At 42.5% G+C, this 15,123-nt stretch overlaps 1 protein-coding gene across 1 annotated transcript in view; it reads left to right on the top strand.

Annotated features, from left to right (window-relative positions):
* LOC126536868 (C2 domain-containing protein 5) overlaps positions 1-15,123 on the top strand; it is a 68,726-nt gene that overhangs the window by 416 nt on the left and 53,187 nt on the right. Inside the window, exons 2-11 of the mRNA XM_050183893.3 lie at positions 11-77; positions 232-337; positions 605-691; positions 2,045-2,085; positions 2,847-2,977; positions 3,239-3,334; positions 3,810-3,965; positions 4,950-5,010; positions 6,449-6,574; positions 12,111-12,250. Coding sequence (XP_050039850.1) covers positions 248-337; positions 605-691; positions 2,045-2,085; positions 2,847-2,977; positions 3,239-3,334; positions 3,810-3,965; positions 4,950-5,010; positions 6,449-6,574; positions 12,111-12,250 — 928 coding nt within the window. The 5' untranslated portion in view covers positions 11-77; positions 232-247. The remainder of the gene's footprint in view (positions 1-10; positions 78-231; positions 338-604; positions 692-2,044; positions 2,086-2,846; positions 2,978-3,238; positions 3,335-3,809; positions 3,966-4,949; positions 5,011-6,448; positions 6,575-12,110; positions 12,251-15,123) is intronic.

Genomic DNA, 15,123 nt, shown 5'->3' with positions numbered 1-15,123 from the left:
TCGTTTCCAGGCCACAGTGGTGTGTACACTTCGTAAGGCCACTGCGATGATACCTGTGACTGTTTGAGCTCGGGGGTGTGAGTATTTTCGTCCTTGTGCTCGGTGATTGTTTAGTTTCGCGTACTGGCAGGACTCGGCAAAATCAAGTTATGCACATCTCTGCATGCGCTATGTTTTCTTTAAGGAATTAACAACGTGACGAATCTACTTTTCGCGACACGCTGCTTTCAGGCGCACGAGAACCAGAATGCCTGGTAAAGTACGGGTCAAGCTGGTGGCCGCCAGGAACTTGCCCATCATGGACAGGGCAAGCGAAGCCTGTGATGCTTTTGGCGAGGTGAGGACGTTTAGGCGCCTTAATCATTTGCTGTGTACTGTACTGCTTTCTGGACTATTACCTAAACCTGTTAGAACGCAAGAAAGTCCAGTTGCGCTTAAAAAATAATATAATAGAAAGTTGTCGCAAATCATCTAAAGAACTCGTGCCATGAAGTTGTTGCTTCTTGTGCACCATATTAAGAGAAAAGTGGGATTTCATGCAAACAGCAACAAATGCAGATGATCCTGAATTTTCCAATGATTTTTTTTTTTTCATGATTTGCAGGTTAAACTTGGTAATACATGCTTTAAAACAGAAATATGCAAGAAATCCCTTAACCCCCAGTGGAATTCAGACTGGTTTCGTTTTGAGGTGAGTTCATGAAGTCATACACGGTCGCATAAATTGCACCCCGTTTATTTGTGATGAATGTGTAGGATTTGTACAGTTCAAGAACTGAAGTGCATGCAGATAGCTAAATCACAGCACATATAAATATTTTTATCAGTGTACATTTATGAATTAATCAGAACATATTTATATACATTTACTGCAGTTAGCTAGAAGACAACATTTAATAATGATCTTAAATAACTTCTGTGGATGTTTTGATATGCATATCCATCAAAATATCTCGTGAAGTACATTCAAGCTCACTGCATGCATATGATTGAGCACATTAAATGTTGTTGGGGTCTTGGTGGGGATGAGAAATGGCATGGTTGCTTACCCATTTGGTACCGTGTGGCCAGAATGCCTGCAGTACAATAATTCCACCGACTAATAGGGCTGGCCTCATGCATGTCCATTTTTGATGCCACTGTACATATCATTGGGCTGAAGGAAAAAGCACTCTTATACTGCGCTTTTGGTACACCTTAAAAACTCTGGGTATGCAAAATTAACCCAGAGTCTTGCCCACAACGTCTCCCATAGCCCCTGTATTGTGTTGGCACACTAAACCCCATCAGTCAGGCAAACCTGAGTCCCGAGAGTGGGACTGGCATTGTCTTAGCCTTTGCACCACAGCACTGATTATTTTTATTTTTTTATTATGCATGAGGATGCTCAGCGAAGGTAACTTGTTGTATAAATGCACTGTACTTGTGCGTATGACATATAGTGAAGCTGGTCGGCAAAATCTAATGATTGTTGCTATTGAACACCTGTTTGCAAAAAAGTAACCATCTGAATTTGCAGCAGGCCATGCAGAAATATTAGTTGTGGATAACAAAGCGGTAAGAAAAGAAGATTGCTCCAGTTGAGGGCTGGAAAGAAACCGAGAGTTGTGCAAATTCAATTCACTGTAGTTAAACAGCATGAAGACAAAAGTCCAGGAACTGTGTAATATGGTGCATGGTTACACAGGCAGCTCTCATCCTGTGCAATTCTTTGCTCTTTGTTTGTCACAGTGTTGAACCGCAAGTAGTACCTAAAGAAGAAATGGTAAAGCACTGGAACAGTGCACCATTCTTGCAGCACCTCTTGAGATGACAAGGGAAGCCATAGGAAAGAATTACAAGCAGCAGTTCTCCAGAGTTGCACTCACTTTCATCAATGCTTTGCACCATAGACAAGAGTTCTCAGATTATAATCAATCTTATATAATGGGAACTTTTTAACCTTTTCAAGAAAAGAGATAAAGGAAGCCTGCAAATGAGCGGTTAAACATTATTTGGACCATTTTGCTATACTGTGTACAAGTTCAGCATCTTGTCTTTCCAGGTTGATGATGAGGAACTTCAAGATGAACCACTGCAAATCAGGTAATGGGCCTTCCTGGACTCCAACAGGAGTGGTATAGCAGGCTTATTGAGGCATGTTAGTATGGGTGCAACTCAGTACTACAATTAACGAGATAGTGTGCCATAACCCCCCCCCCCTTTCAATGTTATTGTAGGACTTTCATATTTGACCACAATTTATTCCTTAGTGTTTTCTGCAGTGTCTTATATCTTGTCACTGTCCCACATGCTGTCACTTATTTTTAATGACATTGAATCATCATGTGATATTAAACTTCACTGTTGCAATTAGTTGTCTGATGAGAAACAAGCTGGTCTGGCAAAAGCTTATTGAGCAAAAGTGTTGGGTTAATGGCCAAGAAACATTATGTGCTTGACATTGCAGTTTATATTTGACATGTCTGGTCAAATAATGCAACTTAAATTACATGTTTCATATGAACCATTGTTCGCAGGTCTGAACAGTCTAATTTGAATTGGTCACTAATTCAAGTTATGTTTATTGTGCTCAGAACAGTTTTATTATTAGCATGTGGCTTGTGGCACGTAGTTTTCCTGTTGAAAATGTATGCTCATGTTGTGCATGTTCTTGCAAATATGTAGCAAACTGTTATCTCTTGGCTTCCTCATTATAATGTCCTATGGAACACGCAGTGCAAATGATGCCGCTGGAAAGGTATACATTGACCTGAATCTTTTGCTTAGAAAAGGAAGGGGGCCCTTATCATCTGGTAAACTTCCTTTTTATGGCACTAAGTTATTTTTTCTTTTGGGTTTCTCAGGATAATGGACTACGACACATATAGTGCAAATGATGCCATTGGTAAAGTGTACATTGACTTGAACCCATTGCTTGGAAAAGACGTAGGGTCTACACTGTCTGGTTGGCTTCCTATTTATGACACTATGCATGGTGAGTTGTGTTTTTTTACGTCATAATAGACTGACAGGTCACAAAGTAGAGGTGGACAGTGTAGCCTGCCTGTGACAGCATAAAATCTGCCTGTGACAGCATAAAATTCATGGGAAACTTGAGGTTATAGTGTGGCTATGGTCTTTCTTGCTCCCTCTTTTTTTCTTTCTCCTTACTCTCTTTAAATAAAATTGAAAGCTGTCTTATGGATGTGTTCTGTCAGATTTTCCTGCCAATTATAAATGTGTGATTTCTTTTCAGGTATTCGGGGGGAGGTCAACTTAGTGGTTCGAATAGAACTATTTAATGATTCTAATCGGTACCGGGAGTCATCATGTGGGGTGCGCTTCTTCTACAGTGAGTAGCAGGCATTCTTATTGTCTTTCCTTGCAGAATATTGTTGTCAGCTGGTTTGTCTTTCACGTAAAAGCAGAACAAATGGCACAAAATGATAGCAGGAAGGCTTGTCTTGTATGTCTAAAGTGTGGCATATGATCTGCCAGTTTGTGCTGGAGCACCTGTCTTGTGTGTACCAGGTTTGGCATGCATTCTTTCAGTTTGTGTTCTTGTTCTCGACATATCTTCTTTTTCCTTTTCTCTGGTTGTTCAACAGCTCTCTTGAAACACAAACTATTCTGTCTTATCTCTATACTGGCAGTTTACACTGATAATAATTGTGAGCTTTTCTAAAATTTTAGTTTGCACACAAAGAATCAGTGATCTCAGGAACTGCCAGAATATTTACCCAGATACGTTACTTGTTGTAATCAGTACCGTTTTGTGCAGCCACCTTGCTTAAGAGAAGCATGACCTTTGGGTCTTGTGTTTTTAGGCAGTGGCATCCCCCAGGGTTACCACGCTCTTGCAATACTTGGCTTTGTAGAAGAGCTCGTGGTTAACGACGACCCTGAGTACAAGTGGATTGACAAGATACGCACTCCTCGAGCATCCAATGAAGCACGGCAGACATTGTTTTCAAAACTCTCTGGTTTGTTTACGCTTCTTTTGCATGCTACATTGAATTATTACTACCCAGATCTAAGCTGAAAGCAAGCAAATTTTGCTGTAGCAAAATACATTAAGGCCAGTATAATGTAGCTATTCCTTTTGCTCGATTTCGTGGCGCTCTTTATCATCCACCGTTCACATTTGGTTGATTCCTTTGACAACACACGCGGAGCGTTGCTCTGACCACTGAAGAAGAATGACAAGGAATTGCTTGTGCTGCCTTTCGCTCACCTTGTGTCCAAATTTTTTCTTGCTTTATAGCTATAACATGAAGAAATACAAACTTGCCCAAGCTTCTCGAAGGAATGGCGTTATAATATAATTGTTACATTATCCTGGCCAAATTCTTGCATCAGTGGTGGAGCATGTGGTGTTGACAAATGCATCCGTGGGAGATATACTACAGTAGTATAGTACTGCCTAAATTCATGCTTGTTGACCACCAACAGCAACCCTTGATTTAATTTCTTTGGCTTTTGAAAGTTACTCTCTATCCACATCATTGCCACCTTGACTACATAATAGTAAGTAGTGCAATGACAGTAAACATAAGAGACTCGCTTGACTACAGGACTAGCGTGCTGTTCCTGGCGTTTTTTTTTTCTCTTTCAGTGAAATCAATCTGCCTTATGTCTCTCGTCACCTTGCCTAGATTTTGTGATATAGCCGGCATGAAAAAAGCCGGCAATAACAAATGCTGGGCATTTGTTCATGTCTGTTTTTGTTCTTGTCCACTTTCTTTGCACTTGCTATACCATGAAATCTAAGCACTAACTTGCTCAACAAAGGTTTTGCTAGATGAAATCGGGCTGTTAACTATTACGTAGCCTTGTACCAATCAGCCCAAGTGTTTACTGTTGTGAACTTGCTTTGTACACAAAGTTAGATGAGTAACTGTATTCTGTGCCATTTGCTTTGCTTAGTTTGGTAAGCTGCCACTATATTGGTGTTGCTCTCTATTTAGGTGAAGTTCAGCGACGAATCGGCCACAAAGCTTTGGAACTTGGTGGAAACACAGTTGTAGCGTAAGTGTGTGAGGATCTTGTTCTGCTTTATGGTCTTCTGTGAAACTTTATGCACTGTGACTTTAACCAGGTCACCCAAGTCGAGCTGTCTGAGCACACTCATCTTGCCATTCTATTACATGATGCGATTGGTTATGCTCACCTTTTTAGAGATGTGAACAAGATGGAAAGGTTGTATTTGGCAAAGAGCTTGCATGATATCATCAATTTCGGAACTATAGAAACAGACAGAAGACAATGTGTAGATGACAGAAAACATCTATGGCATGAAAATGAGGAGGCCAAAGACATTATAAAGAAATACAGCGAATAACTCTATAAGCACCCGCTAAATAATAATAATAATAATAATAATAATAATAATAATAATAATAAAATGCAAAGCAACACCCTAGTTCTAGTGTCTCAGTTCCCAATAGGCTAAAGAACAGTCTGACCATCACGACATGGCGGTGGCTGGTCGGTGTGTCGCAAGATGCCGCTGTTTAACTCCAACACGCCACAGGCGTTGCCCTCCATCGCTGTCACTTTACGGAGCTGGTTACCGCAGTGGCGTCAGTGCACCCGGGACCCACGTGGCACAGGACGTGGTTGTAGCCGGTAGAGCACTGGGTCGCTGACGTGGCCCAGCGATTGCCTCCATGGCATTGGATGGTGGCAGCTGATGGCTTCACGGAGCTGTACCAAGGCAATGGAACACTGCCACGATGCCGTAGCCGAGGCTCAGGAACTGGAGCTGTCGCCGGCCAACTCTCAGATGTCCCCTCTCCAGTCTGGGTCCCCGATGAATCCCGATTACGTCACCGGAGCACAGCTGGTGATGCGTCTGCACCAGCCCGTGCCCACGTCAGCGATGCCAGCTCATCTCTCTTTGGCAGCTTTTTCTGCCTCTTTTCCCGTGCTTCATGCGCTTCACTTGCCTTCTCTTGAGATGACTTCTTTTTTGCCTTTGTATGTTCCTTCTTTTTGCCGACCGACGTCATCTTCACACAAAAGATGCACGTGGCTTGCTTGTCACTCATGACACGTGATGGCAACATAAATTGCTATTCAAGGTCATGTTGAGCCAGAAGAATGAATGAATGATCCTTTTATTGAAAAGGTTGGTGCTTTGGTCTATGTTGGTCTATGTTGAAGGATTAAGTCAATTCAGGCATGCGAATGGGTGGAAAGGGAGTGTAAACAGATTATAATGGTCTGGTCAGCTGCTGAGCAGCAAGAATAAAGCTTGGTAACATTTAGCACAAAGACGAAAGTTTAGCAGGACTATTATTTGGCGCCAGCCACTCCACATAGAGTTTGTTCTGATGATGTAATTTTCTTAAGCCTGCCAGTGTTATAGCATTACTTTGACAACTGTGCCATGTGTTCAGTCTTCGGAAAACTAAGCATAAAACAGAGCTGAGGACTCAATTTCTGCGGTACATTTGCTTTGCAGATATCGTCAGTGCTTTGACCTGGAAGGGGAGTCTGGTGTGGTGGTACGAGGCATTGGCACTGCTGTAACCCTTGTGAGGATCGGCCATCCTCTCACCCTGTCACCTTTGAGGGAAGCTATCAGAGAGTAAGTCCTAGATGCTACTTTAGGAAAACAGAATGTAAGAACAGTCTCAAAGAAATTGAAATCCTACATCACTTACTCTAGCTACTGTCTGAAGTCCCCACCAATGAAACAAAAGATCCTTTGTTTGCTGTTGGTCTTCAGAAACATGTTCACAGCTAACCAAAATGAGCTATTGTCTAGGATATTTTCCAGTCATCTGCTGTGTGCAGTCTTGTGACTTTTCAGTCCCTATTAGAATGAAGCATTGTGGGCACCTGTATCATTAATACACCTTGTCTGCATTACTGGCTTTCTGTCTTTGCATTTATGTTTTGTTGTGCAGCTTAGAAAGTTTTTGTCTTGCACAGAAGCTCTGTTTGTCACCTTCTTGTGAAGCTAGATATAATTGGAGTACTAGTCATAATAGAGAGCTTTAGCAAATATGTGTACATTCTAGCATTACTGCATTAGTGAACTACCATGTTGGAGCTGCAAGTGGCAGTGCCAGTGGGAGTATCATGTGATGCAGTGCTCAAACAGTGTGGTCTCCTCATACACTTCCTGATACACTGTATTTCTCCACCAGGAAGTGCTGCATAGCAAAAGGTTGTTCCAGCACCTTGATTGAACGCAGTGTCACTAGGTGTTGCCACGTGCACTGCTCTGCATTTTCATTCTGGTAATTTGCTAAAATGATGATGCTAAAACATATACATACCAGCCGAGACTCCCTAATCTCTGCTTTGTGCGATGTTCTGTCATAAAAGTACTTTCATACTCATTGTGGCCCGACAATGCAGCAACATTGTCTGACAGGCATTTTGTGTCATGACAGTATGATGGTAGGAAGCCTTTTCCTTCTGTTTTCAGACACATTTACCAATTGTTGGTGCTAACAGAAGTGCACACTGTTTTCCAAATAAACACTAAAGAGAAGTTGTGCTTATGGAATAGAGAATACATAAAATTATCGTGACCAAGAGCTTAGTATACCTGAAAGGGCATAAAAACAAAAGTTTGATGGCACCACCTTCACTTAGTGACCTCTGGTGAAGGTAGTTGTTGATTATTTATAAAAGCATTACATTTCATTTGAAAATTTACGAGAACTCAGCCTGGCAACTTTTGTGTGCTACTGCATCCCAAAAAGAGGCCTTGAATCTTAAATGGGACAATTTATTCAGAAAGAAAAGTTTGTTTCGATTTGCTCTTCTCACTGGCAATCATATTCCTCAGAATAAATGCAGACAGACTTAAAAAATAAAGAAGAGAATCTGTGAGCACCAGACTGATTTAGTGCATCTCTTTAGTGATCCTTTCAGCAATGGGATCTCACCATAGCTTAACTTTTTTACGACAGGTCAGCTACTATAGCTTCTTCCGAGTGCAGTGGTATATATACATTAAAACTGACAGTTCTCCATTTATCTTGCACATTGTTGACCAATACAGAAGGCATGTGTGACTGACTTTTCCCTTGTTTTTTATAAATGCATTTATAGCTTTAAATCACAGTGCCATTGGGCCACTGAATCTGCAGCTGCATATATTAACGCAATAGCGTTAAGGAGCCCATGTCGCAGGAAATCCAGCGTTGGCGGCGGCAACTGGCGTCCGTTGTTGGGCGTTGTTTCGACAAAAACATTTTCAAGCCACACATACCCAGGCGGTTCATGTGATGCAAGGAATTCACTGAACTAATTGAATTTCTCAAGCTAAAATATGTGGAAAAATTGTAAACTACAACTTACACACAACCTACAGACATGATAGCTCTCGTATTGCAATTTGAATATACGAGAAATTATCATTCTGTTACCCGAAAACTCAGACAAACCCCTTTTCCAGTGTTTCTACAATGCATAGACAGGAGACGGTGTCCGCCATTTACGCACGCCAGCCCGTAAATATCTGAGTCCACAGAGTGGCGCGCCCGCTTCCTTGAAACACTTCCAGATAGCGCTTGCCTCTGCCACATCGTGACCCATGCGAGAGGCCGCATTTCGACCAGGAAACCCGCCTTCATGCATAGCGTTCGCTGCGAGCATTTTCCAGTAAACATTACGGTTACATAGGCTGCAGTTGCCGGGAAGCGTGAGAAGCAGTCAGGGTTCTTTCAATGCTATCGCGTTCCACTCTTAAAGGCGAAGCTTAAGCGTCCTCCAAATTTTTTCACACATTTTTCTTTTCTTTTTTTTTGCTTAAGTAAGCAGAAGCAGTTGAAGTAGCTAGTCAAAATGCTACTATATATGTTTAGGTTCCCGAGCTCCCTACGGTTGGTGAAAACCTAAGAATAAAGCAGCGAACTTGTCGCTGTCCAGCGTGAAATGAGTTAACCAATATGTTCACTCATTTACATGACGTCACAGCAGAGGCGTAATTCTTTCAGTATGTGGACATCTCTAGCAAATTATGTTTTGAAGCCTGGATGCACAGAGGGCAACTGCAGTGCAGTTCTGTGGGTGGGGCGCGATCTAAATTCTTAGGTTGTCACTAAGTGGAGGATATGATTTGATTGTTGCTTTTGAGCACTTGCCATAGTAACCCTTCCTTCCCTGCACAGGTAACTTGACTTTCTTGGGTAAAAAATGGCATGAAAATAACTTTTTGGTTTCTAAATGCACGAAGAGAGAAACTGCATTGTATAAAGTGAACTTATCGTAGAATGTGCTGAGGGTTCTGAAGGATGCATTATGAGTTGCAGTAGAAACAAGTAACATGGGACTGATTTAGTTTATCAGAAATTCTTCAGGAAAGTTATACTAGTTAACATACAGATTGTAACATTCTAATGAAGATAGCCTGTATGCTCGTTAACATCTTTAGCATCATGTGAGCATCAACTTTCTGGAATGTGTGGAATTTTCAGTATGTCTTGTTTGGAATGCAATGATCTTATTGCAAGAACCTCCAGCTACACTGAAGGATAAAGTGAAGAATGCTTGTAGTTGTACACTTTTGCTTAGTCCTGAGTTTTCACTTTTGATGCACTGTATGTGGTGTTTCTCTGCCTTAGCATTTCTGGCCATTCACCTCCCTTGCACCTGCTGTCTTTCTCGCACTAGTGTTACTCCTCCTCTCTTTGCCTATTCATTGTTTGTGTTACAGTGATCATTGCATGGCTGCTTGTGCTCAGTGTTGTCCTGTGTGTCTTTCTATGTGCTCACAGATACATTTCTCAATTCTTTAACAATTAATCTCTTGTGCTAGTGCTGGCATGTCACCAAATAGGGCATAATATTGTAGCTTTTTATGAAAGGGAATTGCTCCCTGCATAGCTGACAGTTATGATAGCATCGCCTTTCGCTCAATATATTTCAGCATAAGATGGTATAGCAGCTTGATATCATGATGCTTTGTTTCAGTGTAGATTATCTTGTTACGATGTTAGAAAGCCATGCACAGGTTTTTGCAAGAAGAGACTTTGAAAACACCCAAAGCTGACATAGAAATGGTGCTAGAAAAGAAAAGAAAGCAATTACAAGAAAAAAAAAAAGCTGATGTAGCTTTACATTTTGTTTGTGTCCCCATATTCTACAGCACTGGTTCTGAGCCATGGATGTGTTGGGGACCCCCTGGGGTCCGCAAACTCCATTTGAGAACCACTGTTCTAGGGAACTGTAAGGGGGAACGGGTCACAACATGAATCGATAACAAGCAGAAGCACAGCAAATACAGTGTGAACATGTAAACGACACTTAGCGAGAACCTGCAGTTAAGAGGTACATAAATTTTTGTCTTTGATGACAGTTTTGTGATACCCAGCTTAGAGAATTTAATTGATTTTATGAAGCCAAAGTTCTGCATTTAAGTGAAATGATTGTTGGTGCGTCACATTCGATTTGTAAACAATAAACGTGTCAGATGTCGGAAAGACATGCCCAGCAGCTTAAAGGAAAGGACTGAGTGTTTTGTTTTTGTTTCTCAAGCTTAATTCAGGTGATATTCTCTACAGTTTGAAAACACCTTGTGCATGCTTGTAAGTCACTTAGTGAAATATTTGTTTAAGTGATCTCTGTTGTAGTCATGCCATGAAAATAGTTGTGGTAGCTTTGAGTTCTTATGGAATGTTTATTATTGTGCAGGAGGTAATGATGTTCTGTTGAAAGCATCACCATGTAGCAAGCCAGTGCAATAGACAGCCTAAGTCCATGCTTGTTCATTGTAAATACTATAGCTAAACTCTGAGTACCAGATGTGTGGTTGAGCTCATTGAACATCTTCTAAAATATAATACCAGTATATAAACAAATGCAGTAAAACTTGCCTCTAATTATGAAATATAATGAGAGAACAAAGAGGCTGTTATATGAAATTACATCCGGGCATTGGTTTTGCCTTGCATGTGCACTGGTAGTCAAAGTAATAGTGGTGGTTGTGTTGCTGGCAATGTGGTGCCCGAGGGAAATTGTAACATATGGAAGGAAGTTAGTGGCATCGATTGGCTGTTTCCCTTCATGTACTATACCAGAAGCACAGCTCGACGCGTCCTGATGCTAGCTTATGGCTTGCTGTCTGTAACCATAACAGTGCATTATGCACTATGTAATCGAGTAAACAAACTTAAGTAATATGGCTGGTCTACAAAGCATTGCCTTAGGTGATAAAGCAAGCACAGTGGTTGACAGTCTAGAAAGATGAACAAGACGAGAAGGTCTTTTCTCGTCTTCTGTCATTCACCATGAACATTCACCAACTAGCCCACCTAAATGTAAACCTAAATGAGCCAAGTATGTTGTGTTAGCTCCTTCCAAATTTCCATGTTGTTGACTTACTTGCTGTCTTCAAGCTGGGATAGGAGGTCCATAGCTGATAAGAGATCTCTAGCTAGCCTTCATATAGGCAAAATTTTCGGCCTACAAGAGTAAAAACGAGTCCCCCAATGCCTCTGTGTAATGCTTGAGGACCGAACATTTTAGATCAATATTTCTATTTGCCCCCCTTTTTTTTCTGGAACCAAGACCAAATGTGCAGGAGACATGTATCCTCATACAGCGATGCCAATAGTAAGCATGGAACACCTTAAGATGTTTCCTTTGTCCCATTATTCTCAAGTCAGTGGCCACACTTTCCTGCAGCACTCACTCTTTTGCTGTCTGTTCACAGCCAACCCCTCCACAGTGCCAGCATCAAGGCGTAGGAACTTGATGGGTGCGTGATGTGGCATGCTCTATGTCTGACAGTGTCCTCTGTCTCTGCTGCTCTCTCTCTCTCTCTTTCTCTCTCGACCCTTTTCTTTTGCCAGAGAGCTGCCCCTTCCCCCTCTGCTCCCCTTGTCCCTGCAGAGGCCTCCCCCCTCCCCTCTGGTTGTTCGCTGTCACACCCGCATGCCCTCTTCCCCCGCTTGGCTGTGCACGACTGCACCTCGGGTGCGGGTCAGCCCGGGCTCCCCGCACGGTGGCAGCAGCCGGCGTGGGACGCCCTCTCCACGGGGTGCGGGTCTTCTGGCATCGGCCCAGTCCCTGCTGCTGCAGGGGGCAGCAGCCCTCCTGCCCCCTGCGCCCTTGGGGGCGCCCCTGCGCAGGAACCGCTCGGACACACTCTGCCCCCCGCCCAGGTCCCCCTCCGAGGAGTCGCCCCCTCACCCCCTCCCTTCACCCCCGAGGACGATTCCAGTGGCTGCGCTTTCGAGCATCCCCCTGCAGAGGGCTTCGGACCCTGACCTTCATACAGGTGGACCGGCTGCCGCTGCTCTCAGTATGTGTTCTTCTCTAAACTAGGGTGCCAGCTGTTCGCAAGCTGTCACACCTGTGATACAGATGTACCGTATTTACTCGTGTAATGATCGCACCCCTAAATTTTGTCGTCAAAATTAGTTTTTAAAATTTCCCATGTAATGATCGCACCTCAAGCTTGCCGCAGCGATATGTCGTGTGCCAAGTCTAGCTAATAATGATTGTGCTATCTGTCGAATGCTACGCGAATGACTCTTCAAGACAAACCAAGCGGTCTGCACGCACCAAACATACTTAAGCAGATGCCCCATTTCATTCCTTTCATCACTTTTTGCACTTCCCTGACAAAAAAAAAAAAAAAAAAAAAGAGCTACAACCAAACTTGCCTTTATTATGTGTAGGCTTTATAATGGTTGTGGTCAACAGCAACAACAACGACAAAAAAGTCGCCTTTCGATTCTTCTCATCTGCACTCGTGGCATGCAACAAATCGCGAGCGGCAACGATAGCAGCCACGTTTACACTGATACGTTAGAAGTGAACGTTATCCATACACCGACGCTTGTAACACAGCTAAGATATTTGCCCACCGTTAGCGGAAACGTGCCGTATTAGGATAGTAGTGAAGACAAATGCTGCAGTTTCTGCAGCATGCCCGCCATGTGTTCCTATGTCACTGACAGCTAAGCGCGCCCATCTGTTTCTGTCCCCGCAAAGTGGACATGGCTGCGTTATTGCCGAAAACTTGCCGATATTAACAATATTATTCATTACTGATATGGAAGAAACTGTTTCAATGCATGTAATGTACTCACTAGAAGAAAAAAAATCGCGTTGGGTGCATTCAGCTTGCTCCGCCGGCCACCATTTTTGTTTTGGTGTCCTGCACTACATATAGCGGCAGCCGCCTATTTTTTTACCTGTTGTCATCCCGCAGCAAATGCTGGATGAAAAAAAATTTTTTTTGCGGGAAATTTAACTCGCGTCATGATTGCACCCCTGCATTTGCGTCAATTTTTTTTTTACAAAAAGTGCGATCATTATGCGAGTAAATACGGTATACATGCGCAGACACACAAACGCACTGTTTTTGCATGCCGATACTCTCAGTGCAGGCAGTTGCATAATGTGGGAATGTTTTAGATGATTTGTCTGCCTGCATTCAGGTTTCTTTCTCTGCATTCACTTCGTCTGGTTTAGCTAAATAGCATATGTTGAAATTCACGAAATTCAACATTACCTTGATAAAGATCCATGCGAAATTTGTATATCTGTCTGTTGCCACTTTTAGCAGATTGAATAAAAATTTTTAACAGAGTGCAACAAAAATAAAACATACGTATATTTGCCAATATTGTACTAGCTGTGGTAAGTGTTAGAAAGTGCATGACTCGCACTGATCTGTAAAATAAACTACTACATACTTAATTTATCCTAATATCAGCTAAGTGAACTGTGGCAAATACAAACTGCATGGACAGCTTGCAGTTAGATGTCACCGTCACCACAAGTCCTTTAGGATGCAGTGTAGAAAGAACAATGCCAGTGCACTTAACGAAGACAAGCAGCAACAAACAGATATATTGTCAATATTATGCAGGTTCTGATGCTTATGTGTTACTTTTTCAGTTTTGTTGTAGTGTACAAGTGCAGTAAGTACAGCTGCAGGTGACAGTGCACCGTTTTAAGATGTGGCTGAAGTGGGCAGCAGAGGATAAGTCACATAGCTGACAGACATAAGCAGCACTAGCTCTTTGCATTATACCTGTAGGCTGTCCAACTTATTGACCATGTTTTGTACACTATTCCTATGTAATGTATTGTGCTAGAGTTGTGCAGATCCGTAAAGCACGGTCTACTGTTAGGTGAAGCAGTTAGTTAGAAGTGTAACTTGAAGATTTATTCAACCTTTTCCTGAAAAAATGACTGATGTAAAGCATCCTTCGATAAAAAAATAATATTGCAGGCTTTTGTGCAAAATCTGAAACCTAATTGGCATTAGAGTACTAGTAGTAGAATGTTTCCTTCAAGACTGGACAGTAGTGTACATTGGTCCTTTGCAATGGGACATTGGTATAAGGTCTTTGAAACAATGTTTTTAAGGCTCATTCACACTGTGAATTCGCACAGGTCGTGCGACCATGTCGGTCGTAAAATAACCAGTTGCAGGTGGTCACTTTGGTTGGAAAGCGAGTGTTTTTGGATAATTGCTCGGCTGCTCCATTTTTCAGTTGCAAACCTACTGAACCAATCAGCAGCGCAGGAGCAGGTCATCTCTACACGCTAATGGCTCATTCACACTGGTAATTTACAGAAGTAGTGCGACCAACTGTGACTGGCAACCCAAAACAACTCACGGCGACTGTCGTTCACACTGGCAAGGGCTACCTGTCTTGTGATTGATGCCGTTTACATCTGCTCGTATTGCTATTGCCATATAAAATAAGCATCATTGTATACAGACTTCCTCTTCCTGCACCGCTAATTAATTCAGTAGATTTGCGACTGCAGTCACACATCTAAAAATTGAGCGGTGAGCGACTGACCTTAATTGGTTGCTTTGCAATCAAGATGGTTGCGTTACCTCTGTGACACCGGTGTAAATGAGACCTAAAGCTTCTTTTATGTTGTGATGCGTTTCGAGCCTTGTTTTTTGTAGACGTAAACAACATCAATCGTGAGATGTTTTGGCGTGGTGACAAGCAGGTCAAGCTTGTCAGTTTGAATATCAGTCACCTTCAGTCACTCCTTCATCACCATTCACATTTGGTTGCGTAACCTCTGTCACTCACCAGTGTGAATGTACCCTAAGGCTTCACGTTGGCTGGTTGCACTGGCTTGGTGACTGCAGTGTTATGCTGCTCAGCACTGGGTCACGTGTTAGATTCCAGGGAG

The sequence above is a fragment of the Dermacentor andersoni genome, chromosome 4 (assembly GCF_023375885.2).
Source record: "Dermacentor andersoni chromosome 4, qqDerAnde1_hic_scaffold, whole genome shotgun sequence".
In the NCBI taxonomy this organism is placed as follows: Eukaryota; Metazoa; Arthropoda; class Arachnida; order Ixodida; family Ixodidae; genus Dermacentor; species Dermacentor andersoni.
Note: the sequence above shows the minus strand (reverse complement) of the source record. Positions and strands in the feature narration are given on the sequence as shown.